The sequence below is a fragment of the Lithobates pipiens genome, unplaced genomic scaffold, assembly GCF_037356315.1.
Source record: "Lithobates pipiens isolate NorthernLeopardFrog02 unplaced genomic scaffold, aLitPip1_a1.2 Scaffold_18, whole genome shotgun sequence".
NCBI classification, from domain to species: Eukaryota; Metazoa; Chordata; class Amphibia; order Anura; family Ranidae; genus Lithobates; species Lithobates pipiens.
In genome coordinates, this window is record NW_027507758.1 from 86,272,626 (window position 1) to 86,292,665 (window position 20,040).

General features: G+C 45.5%; 1 protein-coding gene across 1 annotated transcript in view; it reads left to right on the forward strand.

Annotated features, from left to right (window-relative positions):
• The window catches only part of LOC143987270 (calpain-13-like), a 126,314-nt gene that overhangs the window by 70,489 nt on the left and 35,785 nt on the right, over positions 1-20,040 (forward strand). The window contains exons 14-17 of the mRNA XM_077485881.1: positions 9,521-9,532; positions 11,995-12,197; positions 15,634-15,661; positions 18,426-18,476. Of these exons, the coding sequence (XP_077342007.1) occupies positions 9,521-9,532; positions 11,995-12,197; positions 15,634-15,661; positions 18,426-18,476 (294 nt within the window). The remainder of the gene's footprint in view (positions 1-9,520; positions 9,533-11,994; positions 12,198-15,633; positions 15,662-18,425; positions 18,477-20,040) is intronic.

A 20,040-nucleotide genomic window follows, 5' to 3' on the forward strand; every position in this document is an offset into this window, starting at 1 on the left:
CTATGTAGAGGGTTCTTTACTGTAAGAGTGGCAAGGATGTGGAATTCCCTTCCACAGGTGGTGGTCTCAGTGGGGGGCATCGATAGTTTCAAAAAACTATTAGATAAGCACCTAAACGACCGCAACATACAGGGATATACAATGTAATACTGACATATAATTACATAGATAGGTTGGCCTTGATTGTCTTTTTTTCGACCTCACCTACTATGTGTAACTTTGTAACTATGCTAGGTCCTGGGAATTGGGTCAGTACACTCAAAGATACAGCCATGATCCCAGGGTCTCAGCTGCTACACTAAGGCCCCTTTCACACTGGGGCGGTTTTCAGGTGCTACAGCGCTAAAAATAGCACCTGTGTAGCGCCTGAAAAAAATGGCCCCTTTCACTCCAGTGTGAAAGCCGGACCTGACCTTCACATCTACAGTATAAGAGCTTTGGACATCCTAGTCCAAAACCAAGGGCAATACCAAGAGTTTTCCCTCTTGTTGCATTTTATCCGCCTCCACCTCCACCCTCTGAGAAGGGTTTCTGGGAAATTTTACGGTGTGTCTGTGGGAATTAGTTCCCAAGTATCTAAAAGTGCATTTTCAAACAAATTGGGTTATCCTTTAAAGAGGAAGTAAATCCTGATGGGTTTACGTCCTCTTTGTCTCCCTGCAAAGGTAAAGCATAATGGACTACTATGGACCTCATAGTAGTCCATTATGTGTCACTTACCTGACACAGGAGCCAGCAATGTCACCGCTGTCCCCTGTAGCACGGAGCGTCCATCTTCTTCCGGGTATTGCTGCTCCGGCCACTCACAGTGCCCTACTACGCACGGGAGCCGCCAGTAACCGCATATCGCCGTTAGCAGCGACATGCCCAGTGCGCCTGCGTGCCACTGTCTACAGCGCATGTGCCATAGACAGCAGTGCCTGTCTTTTTGTAAATATCTCCTAAACCGTGTAGGTTTAGGAGATATTTCTTGGACCTACAGGTAAGCCTTAATCTAGGCTTACCTGTAGATCAAAGTGGTTTGTAAGTGTTTACAACCACTTTAAAAGGGTTGTTTGTCTCTTCTCTTCTTGGAAAGGTTTCCAGAAAATGTTGGGGTGTGTCTGTGGGAATTAGTCACCAGTAGGGATGAGCCGAACAACCCCCGGTTCGCTTCGCACCAGAACTTTCGAATGGACCCCAAATTCGTACGAACTTTGAAGTCTATGGGACTCGAACGTTCAAAATTAAAAGTGCTAATTTTAACGGCTAATATGCAATATACTGTCCTAAAAAGGGTTTGGGGACCTGGCTCCTGCCCCAGGGGACATGGGTCAATGCCTAAAATGTTTTTAAAAATGGCCGTTTTGGCGGGAGCACTGATTTTAATGACGATTAAAGTGAAAAAAAAGTGAAATATTCCTTTAAATATGGTGCCTGGGGGGTGTCTGTAGTATGCCTGTGAAGTGCCACGTGTTTCCCGTGTTTAGAACAGTCCCTGCACTTAATGACATTAAACGGAAATAACATCATTTAAAACTGCTTGCGGTTTTAATGTTATATCTGGTTCCTGCAATATGGTTGAAAATCATTGAGAACAATGGCATGGGTAGCCCTCCCTGCCCATTACCAGCCCCTTTGGGTCTTGTACACATATTAAGGGGAACCCAGTACCCATATTAAAAAAAGGAAATGCGTGTGGCCCCCAGGCCCTATATACTCAGAACAGCAGTATACAGGCGGTGCAAACAAGACAGGGACTGTGTAGGTTTGTTGTGTTAAGTTGAATCTGTTTGTAATTTTCAACTGGTACATTTTTAAAGTGTAGCTCCAGTCAAAAAAACTATTTTTAAGCTTTTTGGAAAACATAGGGAAGGGTTATCACCCCTGTATAATTAGTTTTGTCGTCCATCTTTTTTCATCTCACTTGCTGTTGTCTCCTTCCGTTTGCAAGTAGGAGATGTTTGTAAGTTGGATGTTTGAAAGTAGGGGCCTGCCCTATATGCTCTGCAGAAATGGCGGAACAAGGTGTTGGTTTTGCCACAACATTGTAAGCCCTCAAAGTGACTCTTGGTGGGCGCTGGAGCGCCCTGCTGTGAACGATTATATCAAGAATTGTAATTACATGCCATTGTTGAACAGTGGTAGAAAAATTGACCTTTGGTGGTTGTGGTGCTAGTGTCACAACACTATAAGTCCTCACAGTTACTCTGGGTGGGCACAGGAACGGGCCCTCCAGTGAAATATTATATCAAGAATTGTAATTACATGTCCCTGTTAAACAGGGGCAGAAAAATTGGGCCTTAGGCACTGGTACTGGTGCCACGACACTGCAACCTCTCCCATATACTCTAGTTTTATTGCAGGAATTAGCCCTGCTGCAAAGCATTGCATCAAAAATTGTAATTAAACGCCCCTGTTAAACAGGGGCAGAAAAATTGGGCCTTAGGCACTGGTGCTGGTGCCACCACACTGCAACCTCTCCCATATACTCTAGTTTTATTGCAGGAATTAGCCCTGCTGCAAAGCATTGCATCAAAAATTGTAATTAAACGGTAATTAAATTGTAAAAAAATTGTTGTTAAACAGGGGCAGAAAAATTGGGCTGATGGCATCACCCAGAACCAGAAATGTTCTTCCAACATATCAGCGGAGGAGGAAGAGGATAGACAATCAACATAATAAGACAGTCACTCAGCATCAGCATAGGCAGTCTTGAAGGGATGTGATATTTCAAAAAAAATTATTCGGTTACATCAGCTTCAGGTGCTTGGTAGCTGTGGGTGATCCAAGACTGATTCATCTTGATGAAGGTCAGTCGATCAACTGATTCAGTGGACAGGCGCACCCTGTGATTGGTAGCAAAGCCACCAGCAGCACTGAAGGTGCGTTCCGAAAGAACGCTGGATGCAGGACAGGCCAGTAGCTCAATTGCATACTGTGCAAGCTCTGGCCAGTGATCCATCCTCAAGACCCAGTAAGCCAGAGGATTTTCGGTGGGAAAGGTGTCCAAGTCTCTTGCCCCTAGGTATTCCTGCACCATGTAAATCAGACGTTGGCGAAGGTTGCTGGAACCGATCATACCTTGGGGCTGCGGACTAAAAAATTGTCTGAAAGCATCAGTCAGACGGCCACCTTCTCCACCGCTCCTTCTGACCGATGCCTCAGCAACACGTTGTCCAGGACCAGGAGTTTGTAACCTCCCAGTCTCTGGGAACGCATTGCACAGACCTTTCTGCAAGGCCTCCCGGAGATGTCTCATCCTCTGCTCCCTCTGCGATGGCAAGATAAGGTCGGCAACCTTACCCTTGTACCGTGGATCAAGGAGAGTGGCCAGCCAGTAATGGTCCCTCTCCTTGATCCGAAGAATACGAGGATCCTTCCGCAGGCTTTGCAGGATCAGGGAGGCCATGCAGCATAGGTTAGCTGAGGCATTCGGTCCGGAGTCCTCTGGGTCACTAAGGACAACATGATCCGCAGCTACCTCCTCCCAGCCACGTACAAGTCCACGTGTTTCTTAGGACTGTAAATCATCCCTACAAGACTGCTGCTGCTGATGATGAGTGCCAGCCTCCACCTCTATGCTGACACAATCATCCTCCTCTTCCTCCTCCTCCTCCTCTTCCTGTGTGATGGGTGGCACAGCAGGAACACTGTCTGGATAAAGGGGGCCTTGAGAGGCAAGGAAGTCCTCCTCTTCCTGCCTCTGTTCTGCCTCAAGTGCCCTGTCCATTATTCCACGCAGCGTATGCTCCAACAGGTGGACAAGAGGTACAGTGTCACTGATGCATGCATTGTCACTGCTCACCATCCTTGTGGCCTCCTCAAACGGTGACAGGACAGTGCATGCATCCCTGATCATGCCCCACTGGCGTGGTGAGAAAAAACCGAGCTCCCCTGACCCTGTCCTGGTGCCGTAGTCACACAGGTACTCATTGATGGCCCTCTGCTGCGTGTGCAGCCGCTGCAGCATGACCAACGTTGAGTTCCACCTAGTGGGCATGTCACATATAAGGCGGTTCTTAGGCAGGTTTAACTCCTTTTGGAGCTCAGCCAGCCGAGCACAGGCATTAAATAATCGGCAGAAATGCACACAGACTTTCCTGGCCTGCTTCAGGACATCCTGTAAGCCTGGGGAACCTGCCCAAGAACCGCTGCACCACCAGGTTAAGGACGTGAGCTACACAGGGCACATGGGTCAGTTGTCCCTGTCGGAGGGCGGAGAGGAGGTTGGTGCCATTGTTGCAAACCACCATTCCTGGCTTAAGCTGGCGTGGTGTCAACCACCTCTCGGCCTGCCCCTGCAGAGCTGACAAAACATCCGCCCCAGTGTGGCTACTGTCCCCCAAACAAACCAGTGCAAGCACGGCATGGCATCGTTTTGCCTGCGTACTTGCGTAGCCCCTGGAACGCCTACGGAGCACCGCTGGTTCTGAGGACAGAGCACTGGAAGAGGCCATGGAGGAAGAAGAAGAGGAGGGGGTGGAGGAGAGAGATGTGTCACAACCAATAGTAGCATTTTGGAGGCGTGGTGGCGGAACAACCTCCAACACTACTGCACCTTGTCCTGCATCCTTCCCAGCTGCCAGAAGAGTGACCCAATGGGCCGTGAAAGACAGGTAACGTCCCTGTCCATGCCTGCTGGACCATGAGTCAGCGGTAATATGCACCTTACCGCTGACCGCCCTGTCCAGCGAGGCAAGGACATTGCCTTCCACATGCCGGTAGAGAGCCGGAATCGCTTTCAGTGAAAAAAGTGGCGTTTGGGGACCTGCCACTGAGGAACCGCACATTGTACAAACTCACGGAAGGGGGCCGAGTCTACCAACTGAAAAGGCAGCAGTTGAAGTGCTAGCAATTTAGCCAAGCTAGCATTCAACCGCTGGGCATGTGGATGGCTGGGAGTGAACTTCTTTCGCCGGTCCAGCAGCTGGGGCAGGGAAATTTGCCTGCTATAATCAGACGTGGGTGTACTGCTAGCAGAGTGCCCGGAAGCACTTGGCTGTGATACACCTAATTCTACACCTTCATTCCTCTCAGAGCAGGTTTCAGAGAGGACTGAAGGTCTAGTGGGGTTGGAGATGCCAGCTGATGCGGAGCAAGGAGAGGTCCGCTTTGTTCTTTGGTGTGGGTCTTTGAGGTACGCTTGCCAACGAGCTGCATGGCAGGTCAACATATGTCTGGTCAAGCATGTGGTGCCCAAGCGGCTGATGTTTTGGCCACGGGAGATACGCTTGAGACATATGTTGCAAATAGCAGCGGTGCGATCTGAAGCACTCGTCTCAAAAAAGGCCCACACCAAAGAACTTTTAGAATAACGCGCAGAGGCAGCGCCCTGCACAGGCGGAGCTCTGCGGTGTGATTCAGTCGGTGTGCTGCCCCTAAGCTGGCCCTCGGAGGGCATCCTGCCTCGTTGGACATGTGCCTCCTCCTCCTCCTCTCTCCTACCAGGCACCCACGTGGAGTCAGTGCCCTCATCATCCCCTCCCTCTTCATCGCTGTAGCAAACCTGGCAGTATGCTGCAGCTTGTGGAACATGACTGCCAGATTGCTGTCCTTCTTGAGCATCCCCTCTCTCTGCATTCACGCTACTGCCTTCCTCTAGCTGAGTGTCATCATCAGAGCCTACAAAACACTGGGCATCCTCCTGGAGCATGTACCCAACACTGTGCTCAAAGAGTTCAGGAGACTCCTCAGGAGGACGTGGTGGGTCTAGGGAAGGAGTCACTGATGATGACATTGAGACGAGGGAAGACAATGCGTTGGCAGCTGCTTTGCTAGTACCCTGAGACTGGGTGAGAGAGGATGAGGAGGATGAAGAGGGCTTGGTCATCCACTCTACCAAGTCGTTGGCATGTTGCGGTTCAACATGTCCAGCTGCGGAAAAGAAGGACAAGCGTGTCCCATGGCCACGTGCTGATGACAATGCACCGCGTCCACGACCAGCACTGTTGTCTCTAGACACAGAGCCTGCTTGCCCTCTTTTATCGGCTCACGCCTGTCTGCCTCTCCTTGCTGGCCTTCCAGACATGGTAATGGCCTGAAGGGAGTTGGGTAAAACAGCAGTTGGGTAGTGTATATTGTGCTGGAGGCACACAACACCCACCCACTCCTGCAGATGCCTTTATTATAGAACACCAGAGATAAAGGGGTATACTGTAATGGAGTCACACAACACCCACTAAGCCCTGCAGATGGCTCTATTAGAGAACAGCAATAAAGGGTAGATACAGGTGTATATTGTGCTGGAGGCACAAAACACCCACTAACTCCTGCAGATGCCTTTATTATAGAACACCAGAGATAAAGGGGTATATACAGATGTATACTGTGCTGTGCTGGAGGCACACACAACTTCCAATAACTCCTGCAGATGGCAAGTGGGCTCAAATAGAGAAGAGCTATGTAGGTGGATATAGCGGTGTGTACTGGGTACAGAGCACGCAGACAGCACGCACAAGCTCCTAACACTACTCACTGCAAGCTCTATTATAAAAGATAGATCACTAGCTATATAGGTGAGGTGAATATAGCGGTGTATACTGCGGTCAGGGCACGCAGACAACAACCACTACACAACAGCAAGATCGAAAATCGGCCGATAACGATCAGTGTGTACTGTGTTGAAGGTACACAGAACACCCACTAACTGCTTCAGACGCCAACACACTACACAAGGCCGCCGCGCTGGAGGCCTTATATAGTGTGCGGCGTGTACTACACAGCCTGAGCTATGATTGGCCACAGGCATCCTGCCTGTGGCCAATCATGGCTCTCCTCGCTGCTGGCGCTGTGATTGGCCAAGCATGCGGGGTCACAGTGCATGCTTGGCCAATCATAAGCCAGCAATGCACTGCGATGACGCAGTGCATTGTGGGCCGTGAGCGCCACAAGAATTTGGCGCGAGGTGTTTAGAAAGGTTTAGGGTCAGGGTTCTGTGCAGACCACTCAAGTTCCTCCACACCAAATTCATCAAACCATGTCTTTACGAGCTGGCTTTGCCCAGTGGTACAATTGTGCTAGAACAGAAAAGGACCTTCTCAAAACTGCGTGCCACAAGGGTGGAAGTACACGACTGTCTAAAATGTCTTTGCACGCTACTGCATGACATTTTACTTTTAGCCGTATTTTAGTTATCTGAACTGTTTTAGTTTTAATCTTATTTTAGTCAACTAAAATCTCCTACATTTTCGTTGACTAAAATGAAATAGGTTTAGTTAAAATGTAATACATTATTTAAGCATTTCTCTATCGTTGCCAAACTCATTATATACTCCTGGTGTAAAAATCGAATAACATGTTATTATTTATGGTATTAAGGTTTGAACATGCAGTGCAGACACAGATTTAGCCGTTGTGATGTATAATCATTTTAAATAAAACCAAGTTTCATAAGCAAACAAAAATATTCCCTTTTGACAAACAGTAGTGCAACTTAAAAAATATATATACATATATATATATATATATATATATATATATATATATATATATATTTTTTTTTTTTTTTTTTTTTTTATTAAACTGTAAACTCTACTGGCTGTAATGCCATTGCACATTACCTAAATATATTACCAACATTAAATATTAAGAAAAGCCCCTTTTTCTTACTTTTTTTCCCCTTTCAGCAGCCTAGTAGATGCCCCCCCCCCCCCCCCCCCCCGCTTGTTCTTATGTGGTAATGCAGTGTTCGTGCTTTGACTAAAATGCCATTTTAGTTTTAGTCATACACTATATTACTAAAAGTATTGGGACGCCTGCTTTTACACGCACTTGAACTTTGATGGCATCTTAGTCTTAGTCCGTAGGGTTATAAACCTCATCTTCCTTCTCCAATGATGGTTTGCCAATGTGAAATATTGCTGCAAATGGCAAAAGGACATGAAGTAACAGCTCCAATAATTCTCACAATTAAAAAAAAAAAAAAAAACCTGCAGACCTAATTAATTTTAGATTTCTTGTTGATAGCTTTGTTAGCAGTAAATCAGGTACAATCAAATTTTTATGCTTATCAAACTTTGCAAGATAATGTTTATGAAGATGGTGTGCAGTATTTTTGATCATTTTCGTTCTTTGTTTAATTATTATGTTCAGCATTAAAAAGAAATGGAAAAACATATTTGATTCTATGCTAAGCTACATATACACACTATATTGTCAGAAGTATTGGGACACCAGGCTTTACACACACATGAACTTTAATGACACCCCTGTCTTAGTCCATAGAGTTCAATATTGGGTTGGCCCACCCTTTGCAGCTATGACAGCTTCAACTCTTCTGGGAAGGCTTCCCCAAGGTTTAGGAGTGTGTCTATGGGAATGTTTGACCATTCTTCCAGAAGCGTATTTGTGAGGTCAGGCACTGATGTTGGACAAGAAGGCTTGGCTTGCAGTCTCTGCTCAAATTCATCCCAAAGGTGTTCTATCGGGTTGAGGTCAGGACAATCAAGTTCCTCCACCATAAACTCGCTCATCCATGCCTTTATGGACCTTGCTTTGTGCACTGACTGGTCCAAATCATTTGGTAGAGGGGAGATTATGGTGTGGAGTTGTTTTTCAGAGGTTGGGCTTGGCCCCTTATTTCCAGTGAAGGGAACTCTTAAGGCATCATCATACCAAGACAATTTGGATGATTTCACGCTCCCAACTTCACGGGAACAATTTGGGTATGGCCCCTTCCTGTGCCAACATGACTGCGCACCAGTGCACAAAGCAAGGTCCATAAAGACATGGATGAGCGAGTTTGGGGTGGAGGAACTTGACTGACTTCAACCTGATAGAACAGCTTTGGGATGAATTAGAGCGGAGACTGTGAGCCAGGCCTTCTCCTCCACATCAGTGTCCGACCGCACAAATGCACTTCTGGTGGTCAAACATTCCCATAGACACACTCCTAAACCTTGTGGACAGCCTTCCCAGAAGAGTTGAAGCTGTTATAGCTGCAAAGAGTGGGCCAACTCAATATTGAACCCTACAGACTAAGACTGGGGTGCCATTCAAGTTAATGTTCGGGTGAAGGCAGGTGTCCCAATACTTTTTGTAATATAGTGTATTTTAGTCATCTGAATTGATTTAATTTTAGCCGTATTTTCGTTGATTAAAATAGCGTTAATTTACTAGACTAAAATATTTTCATTGACGAAATTAACACTGCAAACTGGTTAACAGCCATCTGTAGATTATTGTTTATGCTGCTTAGCCTAGTATTAGGTAGAAGGTTTATTATGAACCTCCTATCTATAAGTTAAGTAGCATGTAGACAGTCTGTAGTGCTAAGTGTAAACAATACTAAAAGTTAAAAGAAGTAGGACCAATATAAAGGAAAAGGGGAGGCAAAGAGGGTAGGAGATCACACAAGGATATCAGATCTGTTTACTGTGGACCCAGAGGTGGGGTCCCTTTTAGGACCTAGACAGTTCCCATGCAGCTACTAGTAGAGTAAACAATGGACCACTTCAGTAGAGATTTTATGTTTTAAGTGTTTTTATTGACTAGTCCTCTGAATGATATCATCTATTTGTTTTTCTCTTTGTCTCTCTAGGTGGAATCTCAGGTACAAAGAATGTTCAGGAAATAGCCAGCTAAGAAAAATTCCAGCCACCAGCGGAGATTATCAATGAAAGTCATCATTTATCCTGTTCTTGGCATAGCTAGAAGTAGTTAGTCATTTTTTTAGGAAATATTTAGCATAAACGCAAAATCTTCTTTTGCTGAAAAAGTCCTGCCTTTCTATGGTTACAGCACTCTGAGTCAGGGATCCAGAACAAGCAGAAAGCAATAAAATTAACCAAATACATAAAATATAAATGGCTATTAATACGAAACAATACTTTTGAATGTTATCCAGTTGGCTAAAACAATCAGGAAGGAGATCTGTCCCTGTTACGCCGCGTAAACACGACCGGACTTTTCGAAGGACTAGCTCTGATGGTCTTCCTGACGGACTTTCGGCAGAGTTCCGTCGGACTCTCCGAACGAACGGACTTGGCCACACACAACCACACCAAAGTCCGATGGATTCGAACGTGATGACGTACAACCGGACTAGAATAAGGAAGTTCATAGCCAGTAGCCAATAGCTGCCCTCGCGTCGGTTTTCATCCATCGGACTAACATACAGATGAACAGATTTTTCGACTGGACTCGAGTCCTTCAGAAAGATTTGAAACATGTTTTATTTCTAGGTCTGTCTGTCTTTTGGGGAAAAAAAAAAGTCAGCTGGAGCCCATACACCATCGTAATATCTGACGGATTCATTCAGACGGACCTAGTCCGTCAAAAAGTTTGCTCGTGTGTATGCGGCATTAGAACAAATTGGGCTATGCTTTATAAGAGTTTTCATTGGCTCAACAGCAACTTTAGGGTTCTAAAGTCGTAAGACGATACTTGGATGATGAACGCTCATGTAATAAATCTCCCATTGATTCTTTATATTTGTCAGAGATTTTGATGTGGGTCTTTCCTTCCATTAACAAAGTCTGTCTTTTTTCTTTTGATTGTATTCTTTTGGTGGAGTTTTCTTTTGGTGGTATTTGATCACCACTGCGGTTTTTATTTTTCGTGCTATAAACAAAAAAAGACCGACAATTTTGAGAAAAAAACAAACAAACACTATGGGGGATATTTACAAAAGGCAAATCCAATGTGCACTACAAGTGCAAACTACAAGGGCAAAGTGCACTTGAAATTGCACTGAAAGTGCACTTGGAAGTGCAGTCGCTGTAAATCTGAGGGGTATATCTGAAATGAGGGGAAGCTCTGCTGATTTTATCATCCAGTCATGTGCAAGCTAAAATGCAGTTTTTTATTATCTTTGCATGTCCCCCTCGGATCTACAGCGACTGCACTTCCAAGTGCAGTTTGTACTTGTAGTTTGCACTTGTAGTGCAAAGGGGACGTGCCTTTGGTAAATAACCCCTATGTTTTACTTTCTACAAAAAAAAAAAAATCCAATAAAAAATGTTTTAAAAATTAAATTTCTTTATAAATTTAGGCCAATATGTATTCTGCTACATATTTTTGGTAAAATATATCCCAATAAGCGTATATTGATTGATTTGTGCAAAAGTTATAGCGTCTCCAAACTATAGTATATTTTCATTTATTTTACTAGTAATGGCAGCGATCAGCGACTTCTAAAGGGACTGTGATATTGCGGCAGACTGACACTTTTTGGGGACCAGCGACACTAATACAGTAATCAGTGCTAAAAAATGTCACTGTACTAATACACTGGCTGGGAAGGGATTAACATCAGGGGCGATCAAAGAGTTAACCGTGTGCCTAACTAGTGTTTTACTAAACTGTGGGAGGTGCTTTTACTAGGGGGGAAGATGGATGCTAGTCCCTGCTATGCAGAGACACAGGATCCATTACCTTCCCTCTTTTCAGAACGGTGACCTAACTTGTTTACTTAGGCAGACCACTATTCTGCCTCTCTGTTCGATCATCGGCGGGTGCCGGCAGAAATCAAGTCCACGGTACCTACCTCCGGGCTGGCACTGTGTGTGATCACAGCGGCGGAAAGCGCACCCCCTACCCGGAAGAGCCAGATCACCTATATAGAGGTGGCGCCCTGTAGCAGTAAAACTGCTATAGGGCGCACCTTAAGCGTTTAATTAAAGCTGAACTCCAGACATTTAAATGTATTTCTCAATAGTCACAAAAGATCGAAAATCCACTTTGTGTGCATCAAAAATGCCCTGGCTATGATGAAGTTAAAAACCCCAGGAAGTCAGCACAGCACAGGGATGGTGGGAGCCCCTCATAATGATAAATTCATCATAACAAACATTCGTAATTGTTACAAAAAGTTTATGAATCTAATGAAAATTCATATTTTGTACGAATCCGAATTGAATTTCGGACACGAGTTACGAAATACAAATGAATTTTAATACGGAACGAAACTAAACACATTTTTTGACAGCGCACATGTCTAAAGAGCATACAGATCTTAGATCTTAATAGTTGTGTTTATTTTTGTTTAACATTATTTTCTCTTTCATTTGTCAGTTCCAGGACACAGGAGAGCCGCTTCCAGCTTCCTTCTTTAATCAGGACAAACTCTCAAAGTTGGAGGCTTGCAGACAGCGTGACGCTACAATGAGCTATAAGCTGGCAGCGGGGAAATATGTTGTTGTTCCGTATACAACAGAGAGAGAAAAGGAGCCTTCATTTCTGCTTCAGATATTTCTAAGGAGTAAAGACGCTGCAATGTAAATATAATAATAGTTAAAGCCTAATTATAGTTATTTAATTTCAGCTTTAGGTAGAGTGAATGAAGACATGTGTTGGGCTGCACTGTGTCGGTGTCAAGAAACCACTGAGCACTAATTTGTCCCCTATTATGGGCTCCAGGTGGCCATCTTGAGGAGAGTAGGCATGTGTCATAGTTAGTAAGGTTGAATAAAGACGCCAGTTTATCTAGTTCAACCTGAGCGAGTGTCCCTACCCCTGTACATTGTGTCCAATTAAGATGCTCATCTATTATATCATTATTTATTTAAGGTACCCATATAGTGCTGTCAATTTATGCAGTGCTCCACATACTTTGCATACTCACATCAGTCCCTACCCTCAAGGAACCCACAATCCAAGGTCCCCAACTCACATTCATATACTAGGGCCAATTTTGGACAGAAGCCAATTAACCTACTTGCATGTCTTTGGGGTGTGGGAGGAAACCGGAGGTACCCAGAGGAAGCCCACGCAGGTACAGGGAGCACATGCAAACTCCAGGCAGGTAGTGTTGTGGTTTGGATTTTAACCAATGACCCCTTTTTACTACTAGGTGAGCGTGCTACCCACTACACCACTGTGCCGCCCCATGTCTTATTGAATGTCGAAATTATGTGAGATTTGTATGGCCAGCTTGACATGGAAGGGCTAAAATAATGGTTTCTGTGTCATTCATGCCCGACGTGAAGGAGTAGATCAGGGTCAGAGACCTACTTGTTAGGGTGAGAGTAGGAGCAGTGTTAGGGAGAGGTACTTAACAATAAGGAATAGAGTAGGTTTCTCTTATAGGTTACCTCTCCTGCTATCTTCTTGGAACTCTCTCCCTCTGGTACCCAAAAAAACTGCAAGAACTTTGAGGATCTCAGGGTGACCCAGTATTCTGGATACCTCCTCCACTGAATGTGCTCCTCATCCATTCTGAGGTTTATAAGCTCAAATTCTATTGCTGGTAGACATTACCTTTCTGTTTAAAGAAGTAAGTAAGGCCTCATTGCACACTGTGGGGTTGATTTACTAAAGACAAATTAACTATGCACTTTTGAATAGTGCAGTTGCACTCCGCAGGATCAGTTGCTACACCGCAATTGTCAGTTAAAGCAACGCAGCGCCGTATTGCAAAAAATGGCCTAGTCATTAAGGGGGTAAATCCTTCCAGGGCTGAAGTGGTTAACTATCTATCGCTATTGCAGTGACAACTTCTTGAAGAGGAAGTAAAGGGAAAAAAAAACACACCCTGTAAGGGAAAGGCATAATGAGCTAGTATGCATAGCATACTAGCTCATTATGAATAACTTGCCTGAGAACGAAGCCCCCGAAGCGGTCCTCCGTCTTCCTCTTCGCCGCTGCCATCAGACCCGGAGCGACTTCCGGGTCTCGCTGCTCCGGCGCTGTGATTCACCGGAGCCGCGATGACGTCGCTCCCACGCATGCGCACGGGAGCCGACACTCGCGGCATATCGCCGCGATCTGCGACCTGCCAAGTGCGCCTGCGCGCCGCTGTCTACGGCGCATGTGCCGTAGACAGCGGTGGCTGTCTTCGGGTAAATATCTCCTAAACCGTATAGGTTTAGGAGCTATTTCTTGGACCTACAGGTAAGCCTTAATCTAGGCTTACCTGTAGGTCAAAGTTGGTTGTAAGGGTTTACAACCACTTTAAAGGGTTTTGGTCAGATCTCTGTTTAGGAAATTGATCATAATTAGGACCAACCCTGAACAGGCGTACAGAGGTATGGCAGTATTTAGAGCGGGCACTGCCTTTGCTGGGAAGCTTTTTGTTTGTACCAGTTTCCCGCACAGTACTGTATCCCTGGCTTTATTTAGCCATCAGTCGGGAGATTACACGCCCGAAAGCGAAATGTAAAAATAGTACGGGGGATACAGTGATGTCATTACCTGAAGTTGGGTGTCCCCTTACTAAAATAAAAGGTTTTTAAAAGCTTCACTACACAGTCTTGTACTGTTGTACATATTAATCTCCTGGAGCTAAAAGCCTAGTGTGCATGTAGCCCCCCCCATTTACTGACCCTAATGCCCCGTACACACGCTTGGATTTTCCGACAATAAATGTTGGATGTGAGCTTGTTGGCTGAAAGTCATGTGTATGCTCCATCGAACATTTTTTGTCTGACTTTTCACCAACAAATGTTGAACTAGCAGGTTGTCAAATTTTCCACCAACAAATTTTGTTGTCAGACTTTCTGATCATGTGTACACAAGTCCGTTGGACAAAAGTCCACGCATGCTCGGAATCAATGCTCACCAAACACGACATTAGCAGAAGGAGCCCAAAGGGTGGTGGCGCATGACTATTGAACTTCCTTTTTATCGGCTCGCTGTACGTCTAGTATATCACTACGTTTGTAATTGTTGGCCAACATTTGTGTGACCGTGTGTATGCAAGACAAGTTGTAGCTAACAACCTTCAAACAAAAATCCATGGTTTTGTTGTCGGAAAGTCCGATCGTGTGTACCGGGCATTACACTAACCTCTCTAATCGAATCCCTCATGCTACATTCACCTCTTCTGCAATATAATCACCTTCTTTGGCACCAGAATTATCCACATTGTATCCGCAGGTGTCCTTGCTGCAGACTATATGTTCCCTGTGCTGAGAGCTACTTATCCATGCCAAGGCATAGACCTAATTCCACCCCCCATATTGCAATGCTCAGAGCTAGAGATAGGTCAGATGGGCACCAAGCACTGTAAGTGGCGTTCTGAAGGTGAAGTGCCTATAGCTTGGATATTTTTTTTTAAAAGCGACATTGTTGCTAAAGGCCCATACACACGATCAGACTTTTTGACAACAAACATGCAAATGAGCTGTTTTAAGGCATGATCCGACTGTGTGTACGCGCCATCGGACAAACTTTTTCGGTTTTCATCTGACTTTTGTTGGCTGTGCGAACGGACAAACTTTCCGGCAACAAAATTCAGATGGAGCAAAGTCCGATCGTGTGTACGGAAAACCATAGGACTTTTGTACAAAGTACAAACACGCATGCTCAGAACCAATGCAAAAGATCAGACAACAATACAGAAGTTGACCAAAGGTGGCAGTAAAGAGCAGAAAAAACATGTGATTTGGTGAAAGTTGGCTGAAAAAGTCCTGCCGTGTGTATGCAATACAAGTTCACGGTCAACGCCCTTTGTACAAAAATCCACAAGAAAGTTTGTACAAAGTCAGATCGTGTGTATGAGGCTTAAGAGGGAGACTGAGCTGTTTTAGTAAAGGAATGACTTTCCATATATTACCACCTGCTATTACCCACAATCATTGTACATTCCAAGTTTACTTTAACAAAAAAATGATCAGAAGCCGATATTGCTGCAACACTCTGCAAACTTTTTTCTTTTGTTAATTCTGAATCCTTTTTTTTTTTTTCCTTCTTTTTTTAATCTTCCCGTTTCAGTGAGCTGAGCTCAGTAGAAAGCATAAAGGTATGTATGAGCTCATTACTGTGTAATTGTAATACCCTGCTGGCATTTACCTCCATAAGTAAAAGATTGCAATTATATTTTATTTGAGATTCTCTGAGAATGATAAATAATTCATTGTCGGCAAACATTCTCCAGCATCATCAAAGAGAACTGCAGAAGTCATTTGTAATGAATGCGGGAAGAGAGATTGCGGTAGATTTCAGTAAAATACACGCCAAGTTAATGAGAGGTTATAGGACATCTCTACAACTTTATTTTATATTTTCACAGAGAAGGAGCTCACATACACAATGCAACTCTTAAAAATGTTGAACTCTCAATGTACATTATGTTCTAATGCCCCGTATACACGGTCGGAAATGCGGCCAGCAAAAGACCAATGAGAGCTTTTGGTCGGAAAATGCGACCGTGTGTACGCTCCATCGGACTTTTGCTGGCCGAATTCCCGCCATCATAAGATTGAGAGCAGGTTCACAATTTTTCAAGCGGAAAAAGTTCAGATCGTCTGTACAAATTCCGACATGCAAAATTTCTACGCATGCTCGGTAACAATTTGACGTATGCTCGGAAGCATTGAACTTAATTTTCTCAGCTCGTCGTAGTGTTGTACATCACCGCGTTCTTGACGGGCGAAAATTCTGAGAACTTTTGTGTGACCGTGTGTATGCAAGCCAAGCTTGAGCGGAATTCCATCTGAAAAACCATCCAAGTTTTTTCAGACGGAAAATCCGCTCGTGTGTACAGGGCATAACAATTATAGATGAGTGGAAAATTTCAGCAAACCTGATTTTGTGCCCAAATTACTGTTTTGTTGAAATTCACAAATTGTGTCTTAAAAAAGAAAATCAATCACCTTTTAAAGCTAGGAACAAGAGATGTGAATAAAAAAAAAGGTTAATGTTGTGTTAGAACACACCAAATAATGAAATACACGGGAAATAAAGGAAAAAAACATATACATTGTGTACTGTTTTCAGTAAATAAAGAGCCTTTTTTACACTTTTTTTCTTAGCATCATCAAATAAAATTAAAAACTCCCACACACAATGGCACCGTCTGAATCGGTCCAATGCTGACACAATGGCACCGTCTGAATCGGTCCAATGCTGACACAATGGCACTGCCAGAATCGGTCCAATGCTGACACAATGGCACCGTCTGAATCGGTCCAATGCTGACACAATGGCACTGCCTGAATCGGTCCAATGCTGACACAATGGCACCATCTGAATTGGTCCAATGCTGACACAATAGGACCCTCTGAATCGGTCTAATGCTGACACAATAGGACCCTCTGAATCGGTCCAATGCTGACACAATGGCACCGTCTGAATCGGCCCAATGCTGACACAATGGCACCGTCTGAATCGGTCCAGTGCTGACACAATTGCACCATCTGAATCTGTCCAATGCTGACACAATGGCACCGTCTGAATCGGTCCAATGCTGACACAATGGCACCGTCTGAATCGGTCCAATGCTGACACAATTGCACCATCTGAATCTGTCCAATGCTGACACAATGGCACCGTCTGAATCGGTCCAATGCTGACACAATGTCACCGTCTGAATCGGTCCGAAGTCACACCGATTTCCAAAAGTAGTTTCTGTACTACCTTTGGCGCCTTCGGGGTTCCATTTGTATAGACATCTGTGCAGGAACCAACACAGATGTCTCTGAAATCGCTCCTGAAGTCAGACTGACATGCAGGTATGAAATCAACTCGCACAATGTTATTCCCGCTGTCAGTGTGAACCTAGGCCTAAAGAAAAAATACCCACTGCCGCCTTAAAAACCACCTTAAATAAATTTGACTTGCCTTATCTACAGACTGCAATGATTTTTAATTTGGCAAAATTTCACCAGAATTTTAAAGTGATACTTATTCATTTAACTTGTCTATACTAAAAACTTACTAATGTTTTCAATGTCTTCTGGAAATGGCCTAGGTGTGAATGGAGCCTGTTGTGGGATGGATGGAATTTTAAGTAAAAAACTTACATTTAAATGCCCATCAATGCAGCCTTATCAGTGTCCATCTGCAGCCTTACCCATCCATCTGCAGCCTTAACCAGTGTCATTTGCAGCCTTGTCAACGTAGCCTTGTCATTTGCAGCCTTGCCCCAGTGTCATTTGCAGCCTTGTCATTGCAGTCTAAAAATGTAATCGCCGAGATACAGAGTCTTGTGTATCTCCGCGGCTCTCGGGTCCTCTCACAGTCCCGAGCCGAGCCAAGCCTAGAGTAGCCGAGTGTACTCGGCTTGGCTCACAGTCACGCCCAGTCCCTGTGTTATGTCCATCGGAGCCGAGCCAAGTACACTCGGCTGTGTATCTTGACGGGGCCCCCTATTGGGCGGGGCCCATGGGCTTGACCCCAGTCAAGCCCAATGGTAAGTCCGGCCCTGGCTGGGATGACATCAGTCCTGCGCATACACAGGAGTCAGTCACCCCGATGCGCAGGGACCTTGCTGGAGAAGGACACTTTAAAACTCACCAATACTGAAAGAAATAGAATTATTATTCCTGAATTTATTCTGAATATGCAAATTGCGTGACTACCTTTGGCTTTAATACTTTCTGTCATTGACCTGGAGCAAGCATGTGGATTGGATCCCCAGAATAAAATCAGAACTCCCGAATGGCTTACTTGTTCCAGGTCAGTGATAAGTCAGTTGTGCTTAAGTCAGTACACATTTTTCTTGTTCATTTTATGGTTTAAAAATACCTTTCACAATTGTTCTAACCCCTTTATATTTGTTTCAGAAACCCGAACCTCATCCATCTGAAAATGTCATCAGGTACTCTGCCAATAAGGTAACAATTATGTTCTGTATATTTTCCAAACATTGCACTGTATACACAGCCAGATGCACAGTTAGGGTCCGTTCACACAGGGGCAACTCAGATCCGACTTCAGGTCGCCCCTAGTCGCCTCAGGTCGGACAACATGTAAAAATCAATGTAAGTGAATGAGAGCCGTCTTAATGCACACTACTGAAGTTGCTCCGACTTCAGAAAAGGTTCCTGTACTACTTGAATCCGACTTGTAGGCGACCGGTACCCATTGATTTCAATGGAGGTCGCCTCCAAGTCGGATCTCCGTCTATACGGAGGCGACTCTGAAAGAATTATCAGCTCTCAAGAGGGAACTCCACGCCAAATTTATGGAAAAAAAATTGGCGTGGGTTCCCCCTTCGAGAGCATACCAGGCCCTTAGGTCTGGTATGGATATTAAGGGGAACCCCCTACGCCGAAAAAACGGCGTGGGGGTCCCCCCAGATCCATACCAGACCCTTATCCGAGCACGCTACCCGGCCGGCCAGGAAAGGGGGTGGGGACGAACGTGCGCCCCCCCCTCCTGAGCCGTACCAGGCCGCGTGCCCTCAACATGGGGGGGTGCCTTGTCCCCATGTTGATGAGGACAAGAAGAAGAACGGAAGGCGGCGGCGGCAACGACGACAGAAGGCCGGGCCACCGCTAGTAAAAGAGCTGAAAAGAAGAAGCGGTGGCCCGGCAAGAAGAACCGAAGAGGGGGACAAGACCCCCGAAGTCGGAAGAAGAGGGCGGCGGCAAGGAAGAAAGCCGGGCTCCTCCGCTAGCAAAAGAGCTAGCAGAAGATAGCGGAGGAGTCCGGCGAGAAGACCCCCAAAGACGGAAGACCCCCGGAGCTGTGCAATAAACTATTTTAACCCTGTGTTGTGTTTTTTTTTTTAATTTTTTTCACAGGTGAATGGGTAGGGGTACATTGTACCCCATACTCATTCACATAGGGTGGGGGGCCGGGATCCGGGGGCCCCCTTATTAAAGGGGGCTCCCGGATTCCGATAAGCCCCCCCCGCAGACCCCGACAACCAACGGCCAGGGTTGTCGGGAAGAGGCCCTTGTCCTCATCAACATGGGGACAAGGTGCTTTGGGGTGGGGGGGGTCGCGCGGCCCCCCCTTCCCCAAGGCACCCCCCATGTTGAGGGCACGTGGCCTGGTACGGCTCAGGAGGGGGGGCGCACGCTCGTCCCCACCCCCTTTCCTGGCCGGCCGGGTAGCGTGCTCGGATAAGGGTCTGGTATGGATCTGGGGGGGACACTCACACTGTTTTTTCGGCGTAGGGGGTTCCCCTTAATATCCATACCAGACCTAAGGGCCTGGTATGCTCTCGGAGGGGGAACCCACGCCAAATTTTTTTTCACAAATTTGCCATGGAGTTCCCTCTTGAGAGCTCATTCTCTGAAAAGTCGCCTGGCCTGGGGCGACTTAAAGTCGTGTTGTAAGTCGTGTTCAGGTCGTGTCCAGGTCGTGTCCAAGTTGCCTCTAAAAGTCGTGTTGAAAGTCATGTTGCCCCTGTGTGAACGGACCCTTAGGAGCAGTAGGCCTGAGTTTATA